Here is a 24,498-nt window from a genome sequence, read left to right as displayed (position 1 = left end):
ATACGATGTAAGCTTTCTACCAAGAAATGCTATTTTTGCACATCTGTAAAATGCCACAGAGGATTCATAAATCTGAGCTGTGATTTTCCTTTCTTACAATAATGTTTGTCCAAAGGCCAGATGACGATCCACCAAGGTCCAAGATCAACTAATTCAGATTCCCACCATTTACTACTATCTTGAATTACTATATGACAAATTCTGTTTGTGGGCTATGTCTCTCTGTGTTTATCTATTCAATCCTCTCCAGGAGCCTTTTTGTGGCTTTGAAATGAGATCTAGAGATGGGAATGAACAGCAATCCGAACAAAAAAAAGCCACAAACAGCCCAATCTGCTGTTTGCGAACAAGCTGTTCATGAGGCCCCATTCTAAATGAACAGGTGGTCGTTGCAAGCCTCATTCACTGCTGTTCGTCAAGCCAGACAGTCTGGAACCTGCAATCAATTCCCTTGGCAACTTAGGCAGGGATTGTCTGAACTCTGTCTGAACTCCTGCTGTTGCCCTGGAAACTCCAATCTAAGCCCAATTTAGCTTGATAGGCAGGTCTTCCTTTCAAGTGTGGAGCTCCAAATTTGTTACAAGGGAGCAAAGAGCAGGGGGAAGGGGGGGGGCTCCCAGCTATGGCTTAGTTTGCAGACAGTGGAGAGGGAGAGACCATTGCTGTTGGTATTTTGATAGAGTGCATTGGAGCTTGAATTTTCTTTGTGTGTGGTGGGATAGGGATCTACCCCTTCAAGTTCCAGGGCTGCTGCCAGGCTCTGGGCCAAGCTATTATTTATTATTGGTACCTTTCCTGCTGCCTGCTCAGGTCAGGTTTCTGGGAGTGGTGCGGTAGCGACCTACCCCTTCAAGTTCCAGGGCTGCTGCCAGGCTCTGGGGCCAAGCTATTATTGGTACCTTTCCTGGTGCTTGTTCAGGTCAGGTTTCTCGGAGTGGTGCAGTAGGGATCTTGACTTGGATGATGGCTGGAGGAGAGCCTGCTGGCCCCCACAAACAGCCAACCATGAACATGTTCATGAACAGGGCCATGTTTGTGGTTGTTCGTGAGTCCCTGTTCATGGATGGCAACGAACAATGACCATCATGTTCAGTTTTTTTCTGTTCATGCCCATCTCTAATGAGATCTACAGTTGCTAGCATGTATGCTAACGAACAACTCCTTCACACATGCATGGGTAGTAATATAATAGCTATCCAACTTCTGCATTGAGGGAAGGGTTGGATTCACAAAGCTTTTTTTTTTAAATTACTAAATACATATGGTACTTGAAGTCAAGCTTTCCAGAGCAGATTGTGGGAATGGGGAATTACCCAGTGCTTCAGCAAGTGTATAAAATCATTACACAAGAATATGTAGCTCACACATTCACAACTCAATACAAATGTGTTTCTTCACCGTCACAATTTTTGATATTTTTTTCCATTGAGTCATTCAACTTAAAGGAAATTACTATAGTTCTCTCAAGGGGGGGAAACACACTAATGTGCTAACACAAAGTGTCCAAATAATCCTATCAACATATGTTATTGCCAGCTGACACTTCCAATAGCTTTGCATGAATGTGCTGTCAACATCTTTCTCAGAAATGACTTATGCCAGCAGTCTTGGCCTTCTCCATCTCTCATGCTTCTGTATATTTAAAAATCATTATTTCTTTGGAGCCAGCTCAGAAAAATCCTGCCCAAACTTGATGGGCAGTGCAAAAAAACCATTTAAACCATGTTTTAAGACAATCGGTAACAGAAGATTGATGTACTTGCATACAGAGAAGTATGAGATAAAAATAAATAAATCCAAGGGCCTGATTTTGCCATATGCTGGATACATCTCAAGATCTGATGCTAATGGCAGTTCAGAATGCCCAGAACCTTTTAACAGAAAGCATAGAACACATTTGCATCTGATATAACCAGATGAAAAGTTGGTCCTGAATCTGGTCTACATTCCAGGTCAGCCACAGTTTCAGTGCATGACCTTGGATAAGCCATTCTCTTCCATTCTCTTAGTCCCACATTTGTAAAATGGGAATAATAATGACCCATTTCATATAACTGGTAAAAGTGTGAATAAGCTATGGATTGTAAAGAATTCTCCACATTAAAAGTGCTAGGTAAAGGATGATGAATAATAATCAGTCTTTGTCCCCTTGTAATGTTTGCTTCTATAAGAAACAGTCTTTCTGTGAACAATTATTTTATTTGTCGGGATCCGAGCATAACAAAATAAAAACAAAAAAACCAAGGAAGAAAATATGTGAGTGCAAAGAAATAGAGTCACAAAAGAAAGAGGTTATGGCAGACTCACAGCAGTTAAGAGATAATATTATGCAGAGAGGCCAATTTGGATTGGTGGAATGTATGAAAAAGCTAAAAGTTCATCCTGCAGGTGTATTAGTCATACTGGACCTTCAGTTATCCCTTCCAGAGGCAGACTGGTAGCATTATCCACTGCAGACGTTTCTTCTTTCTTCAGCGATGTCTGAACCAGAAGGCTGGCATATGGCTTGTGACAAGCCAGGTTACTCAATGGAGGGTAGTGCTGTCTGTAGCAAATGTAAGCAAATATGAGGCCAATGACCCCACCAACAAAAGCATCTAGGTTGGGAAAAAAGATATAATAAAAAATTATGCTGTTGAAATCATAATTAAACTCAATGATTGCATTGTAGAATCAATGGGAGAATGTGAGAGGCAAAGTTAGATGTGTGATTTATATTCAGCTTCAGATTTATAAGTTTGGATCTCTCTGTTACCTGAAACAAACTACCAAGAAACAAAATAACCAGCTACAGGACTTAAATTTGATTTAAGCCGCAACTTATTAGATATAAATCTCTGTGCGACATGTGTACATGTGTATGTGCATGTACAATTTCTGTATCTGGCATGAAACTTTCCATTGACCAGTTGTTCTGAGACAAACTGCAAACTGGTGGCAAAATCTCACACAAGTAGAGTTGATGTGCCTGTGAGAACCTTATGGCAACACAGCACATGTAGCCTGTATTACCATCACTTATGATCTACTTGTATGCAGATGTGAGAGAGGACAGCTTTAACTTAAGGCATGGCTGCCTTTGTAGAGATCACCTGCCCTAAACAAAATAGCACATACATGTAGCAAAACAGGCACACCATGGAATACATGTATGCATTGTTCTCTAAACAATTGTGATTCTTGGTTGGAAATTTTCATATTATGCAAATAGTAGTACTCATCCCTGGAGGCGACCTTATCAAGTGCCACTGGAGTGCTAATTCAGTGTTGAGAATGGCAGTTCTAAACATTCATTTTATCACCAAGGACTTCAGTGATCATTTGAAACATATATGAAAACAAATGAAAGTCCACAGCATAAACTATTATATTAATTTATTTTTCACATGAGATATGTCGGATCTCATCAGATCTCAGAAGCTAAGCAGGGTTGGCCTTGGTTAATAGTTGGATGGGAGACCTCCAAGGAAGACCAGGGTCACTATGCAGAGGCAGGCAATGGCAAACCACCTCTGATAGTTGCTTGCCTTGAAATCCCCAGCAGGATTCACCATGTCAGCTATGATTTGACTGCACTCTTCACAACTACAATGAAAGAAGAGCACGGCTGGGTTGCTGTATAAATTGAAACAGTACATCTCTGAATTCCAGCTACTACAAGTCACACCAGGGGAGAGTCTTAATATTCTGCTTGTAGTTTTTCCAAATGCCTCTGCCTGACCTCTGTGGGAAGCAGGATTCTGATCTCTATACCCTTTGGTCTGATCCTGTAAGCTTCTTTTTTATGTCCTTAAAAACCTGTGGTTTAAAAGACTGATATAAGATCTATAAGCATTTTCTACTGTCATCATGCATTTAGAGGTGAATACTAACAAATGCATCCTTCTATCAAGTAATGGGTGTCAGGGCTTGCCGCCGCTGCCGCTGGGCGTGGCACTGGGCAGTCTGCTCCTGACATCATATGGGGGCCAGGGATGCTGCAGGACCCTGCTCTGTGGAAGGAGGGGCGGTATACCTCACCCAGACTCCCTCTCAGTCCACTCACTGGCCTGCTCAACCTGGCCTGCTTGCCCCCTGTGTCCTTCTTCATCCCCTCCTTCCAGAACTCTCCTCCAAACCTCCACTCTTGCATTGCCCCACTCTCACTCCACATCATCACTCCTTACTCACATCCACCACCCCAGGGCTCTTCCCAGCCAGCTTTTATAGGGCTTCCTTCCACTGTCCCACCCCTCTTCCAGCCTGGTCTTGGGCTGTACCAAGCAGTTGCAGCTGGGGTAGCTGATCTGGCCCCACTGACCAGCACCAGCTGTGCCTTGTTCCCTGGCTGCCTAGCCTCCCTGCCTTGGCTGATTGCTGAAGGCCTGTCCAGCTGCAGTTCCCTGGCTAGCAGCCCGGCCTCCCTGGCTGAGCTGATGGTTGAAGGCGGGACCAGCTGCGGCTCCTTGGCTGGTTGCCCAGGGCTTCGTGCAGAGTGCCTCCCCTAGCCCCACCTGGAGTGGCTTGGCTTTTGGCAACTCCTGGGCCAAGCTACTATTTTCTAGCTGGGGCGTGGCTTTGGGTTGTTGGGGCTGCTGCTGCTTCTCCTCCTCAGGTAAGGCCTTTGGGTGGGTGACTGCTGGGCCCCCAATCCCTCTGCCCTTGCCCCCTTCTGCCTTGCTTAGTCCCCTTTCCTTCCCTAGGGGAGTGGGACTCGCTGGCCTCTCTCTGTCTCCCCCTGCCTCCTGAGGCCCTGGGCCTTTGCCCCTTGTCCCTGGCACTGACAGGTTCTGGCCCCATTTGCCCATGGGAGGGGTTGGCCTGCTGTCCCCCAGCTGCCCTCTCTGCCTGCCAGTCAGACCAGTTGACCTGCTGTCAGCTGGCCGACCAGTTGACCCGCTGTCTGCTGGCTGACCAGTTGGCCTGCTGGCTGCTGGCTGCCCCCTCTGTATGCCCGTCAGACCGGTTGACCTGCTGTTCCCTCCTACCAAGTCTGGGGGCTGGGACCCAGACCCCGGACAATGGGTATTATCTATGTTTCAAACAATGGCATTTAATTGTCATTAGTAAATAACTATCCCTGCATGCCTGTTTGTTCCACTTTTATTAAAATTCTCTTTGTGTACTTTTGCATTCAATTAAGAGCTGTCAGACTGAAAAAACCCTTATACTTATTATATTTATCACAATAAAATCAAGACATTAGTACAATATGGGGTTTTTTGCATGGTTGCTTTCATTAAAGAATTTAAAAGAAAATCATAATATGTTTATGGTCTCTTCCTTCAACATTTTAAAAGTTCCCATATAAAATTAAACACAGTGCTGTCATTAAACAACTAACATCTTTCTGTTTCTCTTCGTCTATAATGTAAACTACCTAGTATTCAGAATGACTCCCTCATGCCACATCAAGGGACTCTTCCTTCCCCTAGAAAATAAAGCATTCCAGAGAAGATCAAACAAGTTTAACACAAGCAAACAGTGCAAATCCACTTGTACTCAAGAGATCTGTATGCATCTTGGGCTGTGAATGATAGGCATGTTTGAATATGAAGCAGCCAGCCCCAGTATGCTTGAAAAAAGTTTCTTTTTAATGTCCTGCTTGTGTGATTACCAGTAAGGAGAAGATGATCCTCTAAACACAATCAACATCTCATCTCATCTACTGTCCTTGTGGACATGAGGCTTTGTCACAAACACTGCATGGGCAGGGAAAGGGAAGTGGAGGAGAAAGGGAAAGATGGTTAGGTAGGTTGGATGTGTATATGGGAAGAGAAGGGAGAGACACAGGGCTGAGCTAGACGTGTAGGTTTTTAAGAGTTGGATCTCATTTCCCCAGACCCAACTCTATTTCTCAGCAGCCACACAGCAGCTTTGAGGAATAGCTGTTAAAAAAAATGGAGACACCAAATGGATGTGGAATGCCTTCACGGGAAGGAGGGGCTCCTGCCTCCACCTTCAAGCCATCTACCCATGTCAAAATAGCAGGGGAGGGAGGTCTTTTCCCTGTTTTTTCTGTTCCATGTGGAGTATTCTGTGCATGTGGAGCAGTAAAAACAGAGGGGGGAACTCCACCAGTTCTATCGTGGCATGGGGAAATGGCTTGAGGGGAGAGGGAAGAGCCCCCTACAGAGGCATTCTGAGGCTGTTTGATCTCTTCTTTATTTTTTAACAGCCATTTACTTTTTAACTGCTGTATGGCTGCAGAAACCTGAGTTGGGTCTAGGCAACCCACTCCCAAATCTTTAAAAAATCTGCATGTCTAGAGAGACCCAGAGATTGTGGTGGCAGGAGAGAGGAGTGAGGACCCAGAAAAGGAAATGAAATCTGAGGCAGAAGTCTGAGAAAGGTTTTTGTTTGGTTAAAATATTTATATTCCACACTCTCTACCCAAGTGACCAATTCAACTTCCAATAAAAAAATTTAAAACAGCATACCAAACTATAAAACATACTTAAAAATACAGCAAATAACTCAAATAGAACCAGGGGGAAAGCAACACACTCACATAAATCAGATCAATGGGGAACAAACGGAAACCTTGGGAGAATACAGAAATCTTTGCTTGATGCCTAAAATATTGAAAATTCAATGCCAAGTGGGCCTCAATGGGAAGGAAAATCCACAGGGTTATCATCACAACAAAAAAGGTTCTGTTTCTCTCTTCATCCATCCTGCGTGGGATCATAGAGGCACAAAAAACAAGTTCTTTGACAAAAATGTCATTTGGTGGGCATGGTTAAATGGGAGAAGATGGCTTTCAGAGGAATGAGAAACACAGGAGATAATCTCTCATATCTATTGATTGGGGAGGGAGATGTGCACAGCTTGGTTAAACAATCTGATCTTGTGCCTAAACATGTTTGTTTGTTTGTTTAAGTCTGAGAGTGTGCAACTGGTCCAAGGTCACCTAGAGAACTTCCATGGCAGAATCGAACCTGGGTCACACAGATCATAGTCTGTCACTCCAGCCTAGGGTTGCCAAGTCCCCTTACCCTCCCAGCAGGAGGAGGGGGCTGGTACTTACCTTCCAGAAGTTTCTGGCATGCTGCTTGCATGCGCGCTTTGTGCATGCGGTTCCATGCTAGCACAATGATGTCACTTCTGGAAAATGACATCATTGTGCAAGGCAAGGGAGCGTGCACGTGCTTCACAGCAGATCAATTTGGGCCCCAAACAGGCCCAATTTAGCCTGTTTGGGGCCCAAATCAGCCCACTGTGAAGTGTGGTGTAGTGGCATTGTGCAAGAATATTGTACATCGAGGAGCTAGTTGGTGTATCACAAGTTCTGCCATCTTGCCCTGTTCATACCAGGGCCTGACTATGATTTCTTGCTTGAATATGCCTTGCTAAGCTATACTGTTTTCTGCTGATGTAAGCTCTGGCCTTGTTGGTGTTTTGAGTACAAGGATACATAGATTCCCAAAGAGGGCAAACAAATTGGCCGCAAGGATACTAAATTAACACACTTGACAGAAAGGGAGGAAGGCAATAATTTTTTGAACTGGTGCCAGCACCTCCTTTATTGACGCTGGCCTGATAGCGTGTTTTGGGACACTGATAGTGTGTTTTGGTCTTGAACCTTCCTTTCGTGACAATCAATCATTTTCTCTTTAATCATCCCTCTTTTGAGGAGGATTAATGTACAGTGGGAGGGCGCATATGTAAGTCTTAATAAATTGCCTCTCAAACTGGAATTCAGCTCAGATGGACTAGTAATGTGCTGGGCACAAATTGGCCATAGGGGTCTGTCTGTTGTCTTTTGGAGTCCCAGACAACTGAAGTTGGCAGTGTAAATAATCAAGTTGTATATGTAAAATTCCTTTGTCCTGCTATGTTATTGTGCTGAAATGCTGTGTTTTCCCTGTTATTTCTTTGTATGTTTGCTCTGTCTTGATTACGCATTTATGTCTCTCTTATTTTCTTGCTTTGTTTAAAAAACTGCTTTCCTTCCACACCTGTATGCTTATTGCTGTCAAATCCTAAAGAACCTCGTGCTCCTTGGTGAGACACGTGGGAGCACTCTCTGGGCAGCACAATGTCATCAATGATGTTGTCATGCCAGCTCCAGGAGAACACCTGGGAGGCTCATTCCCTGCCTTTCCCCCCTGACAGCTAGGTAAGTAGTGGCAGTGGGCAAAAAATGAGAGTGGAGGATCCCCACCAGAGGAATGAGATCCCTAGTCCAGCCACTACACTATACTGGCTATCTCACATTCTTCATCAGTTTCACTGAGGGAAGCTTCTGCTGTTACAGCTGAAGCATTAGGCAAGAGGCAGTCCTTCTGGCTGGGGCTTTCTTGACACATTTTTGTATCTTTATGTATAGAGAACCGTGCCCATTCCAATAGATGTGATCCTTTGATAGTGACCAATAGGAACCTTCATCTGATGAAAATAACCCTAGTAGGAATCTTGTAGGAGGTGGCCTGGGTTATGCTGAAGGGGATGGGGATACTGAACTCTTGGTTCTGTACTCCAGGAGTATTGTCAAAAGCAGAGCACAGGATCCTGTTGTAAGGCAAAATCTACATCATGCCCTTTCTATGTGTAAGGGATAGAATTCCTACTTAACATCTTCCTGTTTTTACAATAATATTATATTTATTTTATTTATTTATTTATGTTATTTTTAGTCCGCCTTTCTCACTGAAACTCAAGGTGGATTACACAGTGTGAGTCAGTACAAACAATATCAAAGACATTTCAATAAACATGTAATGAGCATTTACATGCAAAGTTGCAAAGATTTAAAAACCAACAGAAATCCAGATAAAGCTGAAGAAACGTTGAAACAGAGTATAAACAATTCTATGACTGACATATTAAACAATGTAGGATCATAGTTATAGTAATAGTAGTAAATTATGAAATGAAATCCTGCCCTCAAGTCATAGTTGATTTATGGCAACCCTCATGGTGAGGTTTTCATGGCAAGAGACTAACAGAGGTGGTTTGTCATTGCCTGCCTCTGCAACCCTGGTCTTTGTTGGAGGCCTCCCATCCAATTACTAACCAAGGCTGACCTTACTTAGTTTCTGAGATCTGAGGAGATCAGGCTCTCTTGGACTATCCAGTTCAAGGCAGTAGTAAAGTATGGTCCCTCCCTTTTCCTTTATTGATGGATCTCTTTGAGAGCACTTCCTTACAGTACAGCCCTCCTATCTGAATAAAAAGTCTTCTTGAATAATTCATCTGAATTGCATCATTTGCAGGTCAGGAAAGTGGGAGCTTTCCTAATCTCCTCAGGTAAACCATTCCATAAAGTGAGGGCCACCACAGAGAATGCATGTGTATGGGCAGCTGTTGATTTTGGCCATATGCAAGGAGGCACTTGCAGAATGCCCTGTTCAGTTGTGTGAAGCTGCCATGGTGGAATATAGGCAGAGAGGTGGTCCTGTAGATATGATGAACCAAGGCCATGAAGAGTTTTGTAGGTGATAGCCAATACCTTGAATTGGGCTCTGTAACTGATAAGTAGCCAATGGCGTGACTGTAGAAAAGGAGTAATATTCTGCATATTATTTTGAGCCTGTCTTGTAGCAGGTTAGCTCTTGGAATCATCCTGGCTTTGTCAATCTGTTTCCTTACTACATCAGGTGTGTACAGTAGTTCCAAAAATGTAGATCCTGCAGGTGAGAATCTCTGTCAGAGGGATTGGAACAGATGCAGTTGTAATATACAGCTTGGCTGTAGACGATGGATTTTTGGTGTGTTTAGAATGGTAACTGGAGGTATGTAGATATGTTTGCCGATTAGTAGGCTTCTGGTATCAGGTCATTCTTAAGCATTCATCATGTATTTGTAGAATAGTGTCTAGAAAATGTACTTCCAATGTGGATTGATTTGTGATCAGGTTGATGGTGTGGTGGAAGTTGCTGAAGGCCTGTTGAAATTCTGCCAGTGCTTCTTTCCCATGTATCCATATGATGAAAATGTCATCAATAAATCTCAAGGACTACAGTGCAGAAATAGAATAAGTCTGCCAGCCTCACCATTGATATTTCCAATTGATGCCTATTGTGTAACATTAGTATAAGAAATAAAATTGATTATATAAATTATGAGTATATGATGGATAGACAAGGGAAAATAAAATCATGGCAAGAAATTCAAGACGAAGGGAAAATATTCTGTGGTTGCTGTATTATCAAATGCTGTCTAAATTCAAAGAACAAATAGCTAAAGAAGGCAGCTGATTAAGAGAGAAAACAGTTTTTGGACAATTAATCACTGGAGAAACAAAGTGCCTGTTAGAAAATATATATAAAATGTCATTGCAAAAGTGCCTGTTAGAAAATATATATAAAATGTCATTGCAATATGATATAGAGCGGAACCACAAGTGACAAAAGGCACAGATTGGACACTTGTCAGCTTCCCTCAAGTTTTGATGGGAAATGTAGGCAGCTTGGTGGAATGTTGGACAAATGACAGTTGAAAAGTCCATTGGACAGCAGTCAGAGAGCCAAGCTGCGAGACCAGGATGCCTACATTTCCCATCAAAACTTGAGGGAAGCTGACAAGTGTCCAATCTGTGCCTTTTGTCACTTGTAGTTCTGCTCATAGATACACAGCAAGTAAAAACTGCATGATAAAATGGATGCAAAATTTTGGAGAAAATATAGGCATGAGGCCGTGGGAAAACCTATGGATTACAGAAATTAAATTTAGAGAATGTCAAATGTTAAAGGAGAATTGGTATAAAATGTTTTTCAGATGGTATATTACTCCCAAAGACATTACAAAAAACTAAAGAGTATACTGGAAAGTGCTGGAAATGTCAGAATATTCATGCATTCTACCACATGTGGTGGACATGCAAGATGCAAGAAAAAATGGATAGAAGTACATTAAGAAATACAAAAGATACTAACATTTAAATTTGTGATGAATCCCAAAAATATGTTATTAAATATTTTAACAAGTAATATTACAAAAACACATAGTGAATTGTTTAAGTACATGGTGATGGCGGCAAGAATAATAATTACAACAAAATGGAAAGAAGAAAGATATCCAGATCTGAAGGAATGGAAGAATAAATTATATGAATATACAAGAATGGCAAAACTAACATCTTATATACACAACAGGACTCAGAATAGATCAGGAAGAATTTACCACCGCCGTTGCAAGAGGCAAATATAACCCTAATACACAAAGAAGGGAACAACCCATTACTACTGCAATCATATAGACCAATCTCTTTCTTGAATGTGGATTACAAGAGTTTTACAACAATAATGATGGAGAGCTTAAGAAGATGTATCTCAGATGTAATAAACGAAGACCAAACAGGATTTGTTCCGAAGAGATATATCAGACAATATTAGATATTTGCTTAATGCAACTGAATATTCAAGAAGGAAGGGAGAAAAAAACGGCATTTATGTTCCTGGATGCTGAAAAAGTGTTCGATAATGTATCTTGGAAATTTGTTATGAAAGCACTACAAAGAATGAACTGTGGGTCTGAGTTTTTAAATGGGTTGCAAAGTATTCCAGCCAACAAGCCAGAATCCTAGTTAATGGTTCTTTCACGGAGAAAATTGAAATAACAAAAGGAACACAACAGGGGTGCCCAATATGACCACTATTGTTTATTATTACTTTGGAAATTTTGGCAGTGAGAATCAGGCAAGATAGAAGAATTAATGGAAAGATATATAAAATAAAAAGCTATATGGATGATGTGGTTGTATCAGTGACAAAACCAAATAATTTCCTGATCCACGTAATGGAACACATACTAAAATTTGGACAATATTCTGGATATAAATTGGCTAAAAAGAAAATCAAGATAATGTTATTATTGGCAACAATAGAAGAACAAGAAGAGATTGGAAAAATAATGGACTGTGATATTATTACAAAGCCTGTAAAATACTTAGGAATAAATGTAATGGTACAAAATGAGAACCTATACAAGGCCAATTACCAAAAAGTGTGCACAAGCATTACTGAAGATTTGCAAAGATGAGAAAATTGAATATTTCATGGTTAGGAAGAATTTCTGCTGTCAAAATGAACGTATTGCCAAAATTGAACATTTTGTTTCAAATGGTGCCAATTTGTATAGATGAAAAGATTTTAAACAAGCGGCAGAAATTGATAAATGATTTTGTAGGGAAAGGGAAGAAACCAAGAATAAGATTTAAATTATTACAGGATGAAAAAAAACCTGAGGAGGATTGGCAGTACCGTATATTAAATTGTATCGCCAGGCTACTGCATTAGCTTGGATAATAGATTGGATTATAAATTTGAGCAGAAGGCACATAACATTGGAGACCACAGATGCCAAAGAAGGAATTCACAACTATTTATGGGTTAACAAATCATTAAAAACTAGGAAGATGGTGTTCACATACTAAGTGATGGATTAATTAAAATATGGTTTGAATGCAGAAACAGATTAAGCCCAGCAATTTCGCCACTGATATCACCAATATTATTGGTGATTCCACCACAAGAAACAGAATTGACCATGTCAACTATGAATCTATGATGGATAAGCAAAGTAACATAAAAACGGGGCAAGAAATTCAAGCTCAATGGAAAAATATTCCATGGTTGATGTATCATCAAATGGTTTCCAAATTTAAAGAACAAACTCTCAAGGAAGGTGGCAGATTAAGAGAGAAAACAGAGTTTGAACAACTAATAAGTGGAGATTTGAAGCATTTATTAGGGAAAATCTACAAAGTGCTACTGCAATATCAAACAGAAACAGAACAAGTTAAAAATTGTATGTTAAAATGGATGAAAAATTTTGGAGAAATCATTTCCATGAATCAATAGGAAAATCTAGGGACTAAAGAAATCAAATTTACAGATTGTCAACTGTTAAGACAGAATTGGTATAAAATGGTCTTCAGATGGTATATCACACTTAAAGACATTGCAAGAATCAATAAGGATTACAGTGGACAGTGTTAGAAATTCCAATACATGGATGCAACATTTTATCGTATGTTGTGGACATGCAAGAAAGCATAAAAATATTGGATAAAAATACATGAAGAGATGCAGAAGATTTTCAAGCTTTGGTTTGAGTTAAATTCCAAAAATATGCTATTAAATATTCTACCAAGCAATATTACAAAAGAACAGGCAAACTTTTCAAGTATATGATGACAGCTGCGAGAGAACTCTATGCAGCAAAATGGAAGACAGAATCTTGCTGTGATATGTCTGAGTGGATGGACAAAGTGTCCATGGCTATGTGGATGGACAAAGTGTCCATGCATCGATGGCTAAATTAACTTCTTATGTGCATAACAGACCAACACCACAATTCCAGAAAAAATGGAAAGATTTCTTTGATTAAGTAGTTTTAAGTTAAGAAAAATTAAGAGCAATGAATATGGAAATAGAGTAATACAGAGACCTTAAAAATGTTGAGTATAAAATATGAAATAGATGACTGATTAAAGATTATTGACATGAAATTTTAGGCATAAGTAATTAAGGAGAGGAAGAGGAGAAACATTCCATAAGTTAGTTGTGCTGCCATATATTCTGAATATACTTTTCTGTTGTAGTTCAAATTTAGTATTTTGTATATATTTCTATGCACTTTCTATTGCTATTTGTGTTTTTCTTTTCAAATAAAATTCTATTTTTTTTAAAAAAAGAATAGATCTCAGAATTTCAAGAAAAATGGCAAGGTTTTTTTATCTGAAAATTAATAATAATTAAGAATAAATTTAAATTAAAACAGTGTTATAGGAGAAGAGGGCGAGAGGAAAAGAAAAGAGATTGGCAATATATATTTGTAATAAAATTATTACAAATTTATTATTTGATATTAATGTGGATGGAAAGATAGAATAAAGATATTTAAATAGAAGTGAAAAATTAAGAACATATATAAGCAAGTTCTTTAGAGAGATATGATTTGATTGATGATGACTATATGACTTAAATGATAGTAGTTTATGTTTTGTTTCCTTCGTGTGATTTAGATTATTGTGTTTATGTTTTATATATGACTTAGATGATTGCAGACAACTGCAGTAGTGGATGATTGTAGATATATAATTTAGATGACTATACAACTGTAGTTCATGTTTTATATTTGTGAGTTTATTAACTGAAATAAAAATGTATAATAAAAAAAATCTCAAGTACTGAAGAGGTGTTAGCTGTTCCAAGTCAGCCATGAAAATGTTGGCATATTGTGCTGTCATGCGAGTGCCCATGGCTGTGCCATTGAGTTGAAGAAATAAATCTTCACCAAATCTGTAGTTGCAGATGAGAACAAACTGACAGCCCTTGGTAGCAAGGTTAGCTGTGGTGTTGTCAGTGATGGTGTTCCTAATAGCTTGTAGCCCATCTTTGTGGGGGATGCTGGTGTATAGAGACTCAATTTCCATGGTTGCCAAAATAGCTTTACCTGGTAGATTGTCAGCTGATTGTACTTATCTCAGGAAGCCTGTGGTGTCTCGGATTTTGATGGCATAGGGTCTGCGAATGGAGTCCATGTACCCAGACACCTCAACAGTGATGGTCCCCCTATGCTCAGGACAGAAGGACACCTAGGGTTGCCAGGCTTGTGTATTTTGGGCAGATGATAGAAAGTACCTGGTTGAGGTTCCCGTAGTGTGTCCATATAGGTTTGTTCCTGTTTGTGTGTGGGTAATTTATTTAAAATTCTGTTTAGTTCTCTTTGGTATTCCTGAGTGAGATCTGAGATTAGTTGTACATAGAATGTAGTACTGGAGAGTTGACTTTCAGCCTCTTGGATGTAATCAGATGACAACCGCCTTCTTTGTCAGCCTCTTTAATCATGATGTCTGGATTATTTCTGAGGCCATTTATAGCATTTCTTTCTGAGGCCATTTATAGCATTTCTTTCAGCGTGGGTGAAGGTGTGTTGTAGGAGATTATGTTTTTGATTACATCAGTTTGGGTTTGTTGGCAAAAGCATTCTATGTAGAAATCTAATGTGGCATTGTGACCATGGGAGGGGTGGGAAGTCTATGTAGGGTCTTTCTTCCTGTAGCATTAAGTGGGTGGAAATTAGTGGCCAGTGCATGGTCCACTAGAAAACTGGTGAGATTGCAGTTGGTCAGCAATAGTTTGTGAGTTGTTATGCTGTGAAGATGCTGCCTGTCCATCCATGTTCTGTTCTGAGAGGGTTTCCCCTGGTAAAAATGACTGTCTCCTGGCTTCTGAGTATAACTGAGTCTCACTTACCTGCTTTTGGACCGTTACACAAGTACAGAGTGAGGATGTCCAGGCAGATACAGGGGTGGAAATGTTACACAGCTCACTAGATGACCTTGTGTCAGTCACTATCTTTGGCCTCATCTACTTCACCGGGTGGTTTTAAAAATAAAATGCAGGAGGGGAGATTTCCTTATGCTGCCCTTAGTGCCTTGGAGTAAGAGTGATATAAAAATGGAAGAGACAAAATGGATATTATCTGTTCTCTGATGTCTGATGTTAAATCTTTGCCCTTCAGAGATGGTTCACTATGGTGATACAGTGATGAAGTTGTACTTTGCTCATGCACAGAGGCACTTCCCTCTGGTCAAAGTAATCAGGTCCCTGCTAATTCAGCCACTTTCTTGCAAAATCCAGATCAAAACATCCAATAAACTATAAAAAATATTTCTCCTCTGAAGCAAAAAGGCTTGTGACTTTGTACTTTTTGGAACTGTCCCAAAGTTATTTTACTTTCATTTTGCAGTTTAAGAAGTACAAAGAAAAGGTTGTCCCAGATTCAGTGTTGACAGTCAGTGGCCTTTTATTCATGATAATTATTTCTGCTTACCTTGTTGGTAAAATAAATTGCACTCTTTTCAGAAAGGGGAGGGAGCCTTGTTAAAAATAATTATGTATGTGGTTGGAATTTATAATGGAATAAATTCATTTGTCCTCAGGGATATCCATGCTAAAACGATGAATATTTATTTTCCACCAGGGTTGAGAAAACTCATTGTATCTATGGGCTCCAATACTTATGTATGGCTGTTTGGTGCAAGGCTGCCTTAAGTGACTTCCACCAACAGAATCTGTGTTCCCATAAACTATACTGATAGCCTGCATTTGTTCCTGACTGGGCAGTTAAGGCTCTTATCACAAAGCTACCTCAGGTAATTCAGAACAATTGCTTGTCTCCTCTGAACGTAAAAAGACAATGGTTGAACAACAAAGCCTGTGGCTATGTTTTACTGAGTGATTTACTTTCCCATTGAAGACGTGGTCCTAAGGTCACCAGAAAGATTTTTTTTAATGTTGCAAATACAGTCCCTGGCTTCCTGATGATGTACAGAATATCATCTCCCCTGCCCCCCCCCCAGTTCTACCTCCCTAAACTTCAAAGACAAGTATATGCAGCTGTAATAGACACGGCAGTAATCCCCTCGGTACGTTCTATTTCACCATAGAGAATATGTGACTGTAATTATCTGCCTCACAGCACACATTTCTTCCATGAATAATTCTGGCTTTTGGCAGAACAAATTTCTAAAGAACATATCCAAAAGTTACCTATATCACAAGCTTGAGAAAAGTTTTAACATTTTACAGCCTTATATATGCATGCCTGCATAGCTATACACACATTCTGAACACATCATACATTGTGTATCTAACTAGAAAAAAAATCATACTGCACCATCTAGTATCTTTGGATTGGATGATACAGTCCTTCTGAGTCACTAAGAGAAATTAAAGGAAGATGTCCAATCATATGAGAGTCAGTTTCTGAAAAAAAATCTTTGTTGCATTGTTCTAAGATCTGTACTAATTTAAACAAATACTTTGTCACATTTTCGGGGAATAGTCACCTGGTCAGCTTTAAACTAACAGTTTTCAGGCAATTTCTCCAATTTAGCCTCAAACAACTATGGGTATGTTGGTACTAGCAAGTGAGTAAAGAAAAGAAATTTGGGTCTGCTCCTGTTCGGTTTTGCTTTAGTTTGATAGATACGATTGCTGACTATTGGCCAAACATATTGAAGCAATTGAGTATGAAGGTCAGTAGAAAGGATCAGAGTGTACAGCCAGGGCCGGAGCCAGTGTTTCTGGTGCCTGAGGCGAGATACCTACTTGTGCTCCCCCGGTAACCAATTTTAAAAAACAGAAGAAATGTAGGAAAAATGAAAAGCACAAAACTTGAAACTTTTTACATTTTTAATTTAATTTTTATTTTGTAATTTAAATTTCAATTTTTTTTTAAATAAGCGTGAGAATAACAACAATCTGTCTTTCTTATTGTGAGCCAAAAATCTATTTTGTGAGCAAAAACAGCAACTTGCATTAAAGTTTTGAGCACACCTCCTTTTGTGTGTGTGTATGTGTAAAAAAGTTTCCCTCTCTCTTTCTTCCCACCTCTCTCTGAACCCAGAGACTCTTGACAGTAGAAGGAGGGCTTCTCTTACAGGGCCCACTTGGAGGAGAGAGATGTTTGGAAGGGGGAGACTCAGCTGAAGCCTTCTCTTTCTCTCCGACCCTCTCCAAGCCTTAAAATATCAATCACCTTTGTCAGAGATCCCTTTCGGGAACTACCCTCCATACACATCCTTCTCCCCCCGCCCCAGGTTTGAAGTGGATGGCAGCTGACAGCTAAACATGTGGTGTATAAATATTGAAATAAACTATTGAGGGAGAGGGGAAAGTGGGGTGATATATGTAAACTAGGCGATAAGAGAAGGGAGGTGATAAAGAGGGGGGCGCAATGCGGGGTGCTGCTCTGCTGGAGTGAAGAGGGAGCAGCTTTGAGATTGGAGAATAGGAAGGGGGAGGGAGAACGAAAGGGATAAGGGGGGAGGAAAGTAATAGAATTTAAAACAACAACTTTAAACCCAGCAACAGTGATTGCTCCTACCTGTCGCAGAGGGACTGAAAGGGAATTGTGTGTGTCTCACCTCACTTCCTCCTTCCTCTGCGGCGGTGCACACACAACCAGCCGCTCTTTCCACCAAAAGCAGCTGCCCCCCCAAAAAGCCCGAGGAAAGGTGAGAAGTAGAATTGATGCCAGCTGGGAAGGGAGAAAGGGATATACTAAAAGGAATGACAGGATTTCCCATTGGAAATAATGGAAGAGGCCTGAAGGTCCATTGGAGAAAATGGGAGCCAGGAATGCCAATTTGCTTGCATAGGCTCCACTGAAATGCATTACAACACAAAAAAAGAGTAAGAGTCCAATAGTGAAGAAGTAAGCTGTGGCTCATGAAAGCTCATATCCTACCACAAATTTTGTTAGTCTTATAGGTGCTACTGGATTCTTGCTTTTTTCTACTGCTACAGACAAACATGGCTACCCATCATGATCTATCAACACAGTCCCTAGAGTGGAATGACTGTCCCTGGGGGGAGAATCAGTGGTCTGGGACTGGAATGACAGTGGGTGAGGAATGACAGGGGGTGTCATTCCAGTCCCAGAGCCCTGACCCTATTCCCAGGAGCAGGCGTTCCACTCTTTGGCCTGTTATTTCAGTCCCTGAGCACAAGTTCTGTTCCTAGGGCCTGTCATTCCACTCTGGGGCTGTCATTCCAGTTCAAGAACACTTCTGCTACTCCCAGGGGCTGTCATTCCATTGTGGTGCCTGTAATTCTACTCCAAGAATGCTTCTACTACTACCAGGGGCTGTCATTCCATTGTGCAACCTGTCATTCCTTCCCAGAGCACAGATTCTGCTCTGAGGGGCTGTCATTTTACTTTGGGAGTTGTCATTCCAGTCCCAGAACACTTCCGCTCCTCTCAGGGTCTGTCATTCCAATCTGGTGCCTGTCATTCCAGACCCAGAATGCTTCTTCTACTCCCAGGGGCTGTCATTCCACTGCACTCTGGGGGCTGTCCTTCCAGTCCCTGAGCACTGATCCTATTCCAAGGACTGTTATTCCACTCTGAAACCTGTCCTTCTGGTCCTAGAGCACAAATTCTATAGCTAGGGACAGTCATTGCACTCTGGGAGCTGTCATTCCACTCCCAGAGTATTCTATCTGGTCCCAGAGACCTTTACGGAAATACATTCCGCATTTTCTTTCCAACTTTTTTTGTGTCCTGATGCATTTCAATGGAGCCCAGGCAAATAAATTGGCATCCCTGGCTCCCATTATCTCCAATGGGTCTTCAAGCCTCCCATTATTTCCAACGGGCAATTCTCCTGTCATTCCTTTTAGTACATGGCAGGGCGGGAGGGGGGGGACAAGAAAGAAAGGAGGGAGCAAAGGGGGGGAGATCAAGAGAGAGAGAGAGAGAGAGAGAGAGAGAGAGAGAGAGAGAGAGGAGGGAAAAAAGGGCAGAGAGAGAAATGTCCCTGCTGATGGGACTGAACTCGAAGCTCCGCTTTGGGCAGTTCACTGCCCTTGTGTCTGATGGGAGGGCTGGAGAGGCAGGCAGGCGCTGCCTTCTATTGTCTTCCTCCTCTCCTCAGGCTGAGCGGGAAGGCAGGGCTGCCCTTCTGCACGGCAGAAGAAATACCCTGCACCAGGAGAGAAGAATTCCTGCGTGAGCACACAGGGAATGCTGTTCGTCAGGGGCTGGCACGGCGCCTCCTTCAGGGTTCAGCGCTCGAGGCAATTGCCGGCCCCGCCCCAATAGGTGTGCCGGCCCTCTGTACAGCAAACCTATAGATCTAAAGCTGTGTTAGGATAAATGCCTTAATTAAGGCTGACATGTAGTTTATTTCAATGATTAATAGGAAATCTTTATAAGGCTTACATATCAAACTCTCCTGCATTGAATAAGACTAATGATTTGGCTGGCCCCTAACAATCCATATGTATCAAATTCTCTACTGCAGGTAAAGTGCAAGGATAGTTATCATAAGGATGGAATTGGTATGGCTCACCTTGCCAGTGATGCTTGTAATCGCACATTCGTGATAGAGCTATCATCATGGCACAGTACAGAGGTAGAATTGCTGCGCAGAGTCGCCAGCTTTTCCCTCGGCCTTTTTCAGTGAAACACTGCAACTTCCCAGCTAAGTAGAAGGTGGTAAAGCCAAGTCCTGAAAATGCAACTGCCAAAGGAGAGAAAAACATAAAAGGAAATGCAGAACCAGTTAGTAAAGTATTTATTACAATACAAAGGGGTTGCATATAAAAGTATTCCTTTACAGTGCAATCCTAAACAGAGTTACTCCAGTCGAAGCCCACTTCATTATATTGAGCTTAGAAGGGAGTAACTCTACCTAGGATTGCACTGTTCGTCATCCAGTTCTTTTACTACAGGAAATGGACTGGTACTCATGAGATGCAAATCCTATATGGCGATAGCTTACAAACATATATTCAGAGTCACACACAGTTTCAGTGCAACATATATTGCAAAGGCACTAGGACTCTTGCAGAGACATTCTAATTTAGAAACAGAACCATGGGTCAATAATTCTTTACACCAAAAGCCCAATTCAGTACTCATTGCATCACAGACAGATCCCACACAAACATTTTTGCTCCATTTACCCATATTAACATGATTTGTTTATATGAGAGAAATATGTCAAAATATAACTGATCTATGTAAAATGGCATCATTATCACTGCACATACTCAGGTTAAGGATTTGTTGATTTAACAATTCAACGGAGTTTCAAGAGATGTGAAGTAGCCTATCTCAACATAAAGGAGTCTATTTCCAAAAAGCAGAGTAAAAAGAAGGAAAAATATACAAACAAATGCAATGGCAATATAATGGCAAAGGCATTATATTGCCAACAGCATTTATTCATTTATTTACTTCATTTATACTCTGCCTTTCTCCCCAACAGAGTTCCAAAGTGGCTTACATCCTCCTCTCTTCCATTTTATTCTCACAACATCCCTGTGGAGTGGGTTGGGCTAAGAATGTGCAACTGGCCCTGGTTCACGCAGCATACTTCCATGGTGGAGTGGGGATTCAAGCCAACTTGTCCCAGCACTAGGGTTGACTTGCCAATCCCCCGCTGGGAGTGGAGGATCCCTCCACCCCCACTTAACTGGCTGGCAGGGGAAAAGGCAGGGGAATGCGCTTCCTGGGGCGCGCTCCCAGGTGGCATGGTGCACTTCAAGACTCTGCAGCGGGCTGATTTTGGCCCATTTGGGGCCAAATTGGCCCCATTTGTGCCTAAATTGGCTTACTGCAAAGTGCTAGAGCACTCCAGGGCTCATTGCGCTGCCCTAGCAGTACTCCTATGATCTGCAGAAGCCTGATTTCGGCTACAAAGAGGCCCAAATTGGCCTGCTGTTGAGTGCAGGAGTGCTAGCAGGAGGGCCCAGGAGAGCTCCTGCATTTCACAGTGGGCCAATTTAGGCCCCAAACGGGTCCAATTCAGCCCCAAATGGGCCAGAATTGGCCTGCTGCAGAGCATGGGAGTGCTCACAGGGGCAGCAAAAGCCCTGCACGATGATGTCACTTCATGGAAGTGATGTCATTGTGCAGTCTGGGAGCATGCACGCAAAGACAACAACAAAGGTGAGTGCTAGATCTACTGCCCAAAGGGTGAGGGGACCTGGCAACCCTACCCAGCACTCAATCAGTACACAACATTGCTTCTCTCTTTGATGATCTAAAGACAGCATGATGAGTCCCTGGGTGCTACGTTTACAAAGCATGTAAGGCAGTAGGATACATTTAAATAAAAGTACTACTGATTCTGCTTGCATATAATTTAAAGGAAAAGTTCCACAGCATTTAAGTTCAGGTCCAATAATCAACACATTTATTTTCTAAAACCTTGCCACAGGCTTTTATACTGTACAGATTTTTTTTCTGCTCTAAATGAAAATGCAATTACTTCAGAGTATTTCCAATGAAGAGAAAATTTTAGTTGAAATCATAATGAGATTTTTCTTTTGCAGTTTTAAGCCTGCAAACTATTGAAAGCAATCACCAAAGAGATGATTTTTTTTTTGCCTTTAATCAAACCAATAGGATTGCATATTTGAAATTTTAAAAAAACTATCAAGGAGAAATGCATTCAATTTGAATCTCAAATAGTGAATTCTTTCTTGTCCAACATTTGGTAACCCAATGTTGGATCAGATTTCTTTATTACAGCACTTAGCCAATACAGGTAACCCAATGTTGATAGAAGTATGTTATGCTAGCCACACTGCAGCAATTGTCAAGGACAAGGGGTTATAGTGGGAAGCAGCAAAATGCACAGGCCACACTAAGGGCTAATTCATAAGATGGAAGAATAAACATAGAACAAAATCAAAGTGGAGGATTATGCCCCCTTTTCTGAGCACATAATGTCTACCCAGGATGTGAATGGATCAGCTGTACTCAGGTATCATGATAAGCTGAGATCTAGCTGATAACACAGCATGTCACCATTGCTTACATGCTCCCATGCTTCTACCTTCATGTGCAGAGTGTGAGCCAAAACTTCCAGGTTTTATCAAGTTTCAGTTCACCATAATGTCCAATGCTGATGCCTTGGCAAGCTGAAGTTCATTCAGGCCTCCATAAACTGGGATTCTGCAATGAGATTTAGAACCCCAGTTTGTGAGAACTGCAATTAGATGAGGCAGCTGCGTTCAGGCATCATAGAAAACTGAAGCTTGATGAAACTCACAAGTTTTGAATCAAGTTCTGCACATAAGAGGAGGAGGGGGGAGTCAGGTTAATGTGTGAGCATAGTATCAACGTGTATTTGTATCTGGTTTCAATTTAATCACACATACTTGTCTTTTCTGCATGGTGCCAACATGCGAGTCTTTTGCCATGAGTGGAAGGAGTCCGGGTTTTTTTTGTTACTACAAACTTATAGCTTCTGCTTATGACCTTCTAAGATTCAAATCCCTACTGAGCCAAGGCTGATCTTCACCAGTCTTACTATCTCCTCAACCAAAACTATGTCAAAGGACATTATTGAGATACTAAAATTAGGGGGGGGGGAATCCATCTAGGTATCCCACATAAACCTTCTTAGAGAAAGGCTAAGATACACATACATAAATGATAAAATAAGTTCAAGAAGACACATCAAGAGCAATAAGGTGCTACAGTGCAACTTAAAAAAAAGGCAGAATCTGACAACCCCATGAATCAGCCAAATGGATAACACTCTTCTAACACTCTACTCCCCCTCTCAAAAATCCAAGGTCAAAATAATTGACCATGAATCGCTCTTATGTACAGGCTAAGTTGCAAGATCTAGGGATGGGTCCAGTGATGGGCCCAACATCACTCAGTGAACTTCAGATTAGGGCTGCCAACCTCTAGGAGTGGGCTTAAATTATCCTTGAATTACAACTGATTTCCAGACATCAAAGATCGGTCCCCCTGGAGAAAATGGCTTTGGAGGATGGACTCTGTGGCATCATATCTTGACTGAGCTCCCTCTCCTCCCCAGGCTCCATCCTGAAATCTCTAGGAATTTCCCAACTCAGATTTGGCAATCAATGGAGATTTGAACCCAGGTCTCTTCAGGGCTAGTTTGACACTCTAATACATACATTACTGTCATATTTGTGTTATTTTAGCTGTTATAGTATGAATTCCTCTTTAGAGCCAGTCTGGGGTAGTGGTTAAGAGCAGAGATGGGCACGGAACGAAAAAAAATGAACCACTTGGTTCCTGGTTCATTAATTTCCACGGAACATGAACTTAATGAACTCACCCGATTTCCAGACTGGTTCAAGGTTTGGGGGAGCCCAGGATGGCTCCCTTCATGCTCAGAGAGCCCAAACTTGCAGGGAGTTTTCAGTAGGCTCTCCTCCAGCCACCCTCCAAGTTTCATGAAGATTGCAATATGGATCTCCGAATTATAGAGCCCCAAAGCTGGGGGGGGGGGTGGCGGTGAAAAGCTAAGACTAGGATGGGGGGGGGGGAAGGAAAAAAGCACCCTTTTCCAAAAACCTCCCCAGTCCCCCCCAGTCCCCAGTCAGTAAGAAACACAAGAAAGCAAGAGAAAAGGGGCTTTTCAGCCCCTTTTCCAGCCGCCAGAAGCGCAGGCTAAAGATCCAAGTTCCAAACCCAATCCCAACACCACAGCCAGCCACCAAGCCCTCCTCCCTCTTCCACTTTAGAGAAACTGAAACCAGGAATCACACGGCTTCCCTTATTTATGGAACAAGCCAAGAGACTGAACAACACAGGAGCACTCTGGTTGGCAGAAAAACCTGCCTAACATGGTTTTGGAAGGAATCATCCGAGGGGGTCCAGGTTATGGGCTGCATGGGGGAGGGGAGTGGGAGATGAATGGCGGCCACTATGTTTGGAGGGCAGCGGGGCTTTCAGCAGCCTCTATGTTGCAGCCCACACCGCCATGGATTTGAGCTGGGGCCAGCCAGTCAGAACAGGCTGGCCTGGGCAGCGAGGGGCGGGGAAGCACAGATGACCTGGGAAGTGAGGTTCCATGCAGATCCTCTGCCAGTCTTTGTTGGTGGAGCTGGGCCCTGCCCCTTGGTACTTGGCCAGCATTGAGACCAGCATTGCAGCTCACTAGCCAGGCCCCTCTGGGCCTGCATCAGCAGAGGAGCAGCTGATGAGTGTGGGACCCAGAGGAAAAGTGGGAATAGAGGCCAGGATGGACTGCACGGGTGAGCTGTGGTGGCTTCTACGGGC

The 24,498-nt window shown here is 41.9% G+C and overlaps 1 protein-coding gene across 1 annotated transcript in view; it reads right to left on the bottom strand.

Moving 5' to 3' along the window:
• Positions 1–2,397: 2,397 nt before the first annotated feature.
• The window catches only part of PLPP4 (phospholipid phosphatase 4), a 159,989-nt gene continuing 137,888 nt past the window's right edge, over positions 2,398–24,498 (bottom strand). The window contains exons 6-7 of the mRNA XM_054983924.1: positions 19,793–19,963; positions 2,398–2,597 (exon numbers count right to left, since the gene is read on the bottom strand). Coding sequence (XP_054839899.1) covers positions 2,398–2,597; positions 19,793–19,963 — 371 coding nt within the window. The remainder of the gene's footprint in view (positions 2,598–19,792; positions 19,964–24,498) is intronic.

The sequence above is a fragment of the Eublepharis macularius genome, chromosome 6, assembly GCF_028583425.1.
Source record: "Eublepharis macularius isolate TG4126 chromosome 6, MPM_Emac_v1.0, whole genome shotgun sequence".
Taxonomy (NCBI): domain Eukaryota; kingdom Metazoa; phylum Chordata; class Lepidosauria; order Squamata; family Eublepharidae; genus Eublepharis; species Eublepharis macularius.
The sequence above is the reverse complement of the archived record's forward strand: the minus strand, read 5'-3'. Positions and strand labels throughout refer to the sequence as shown.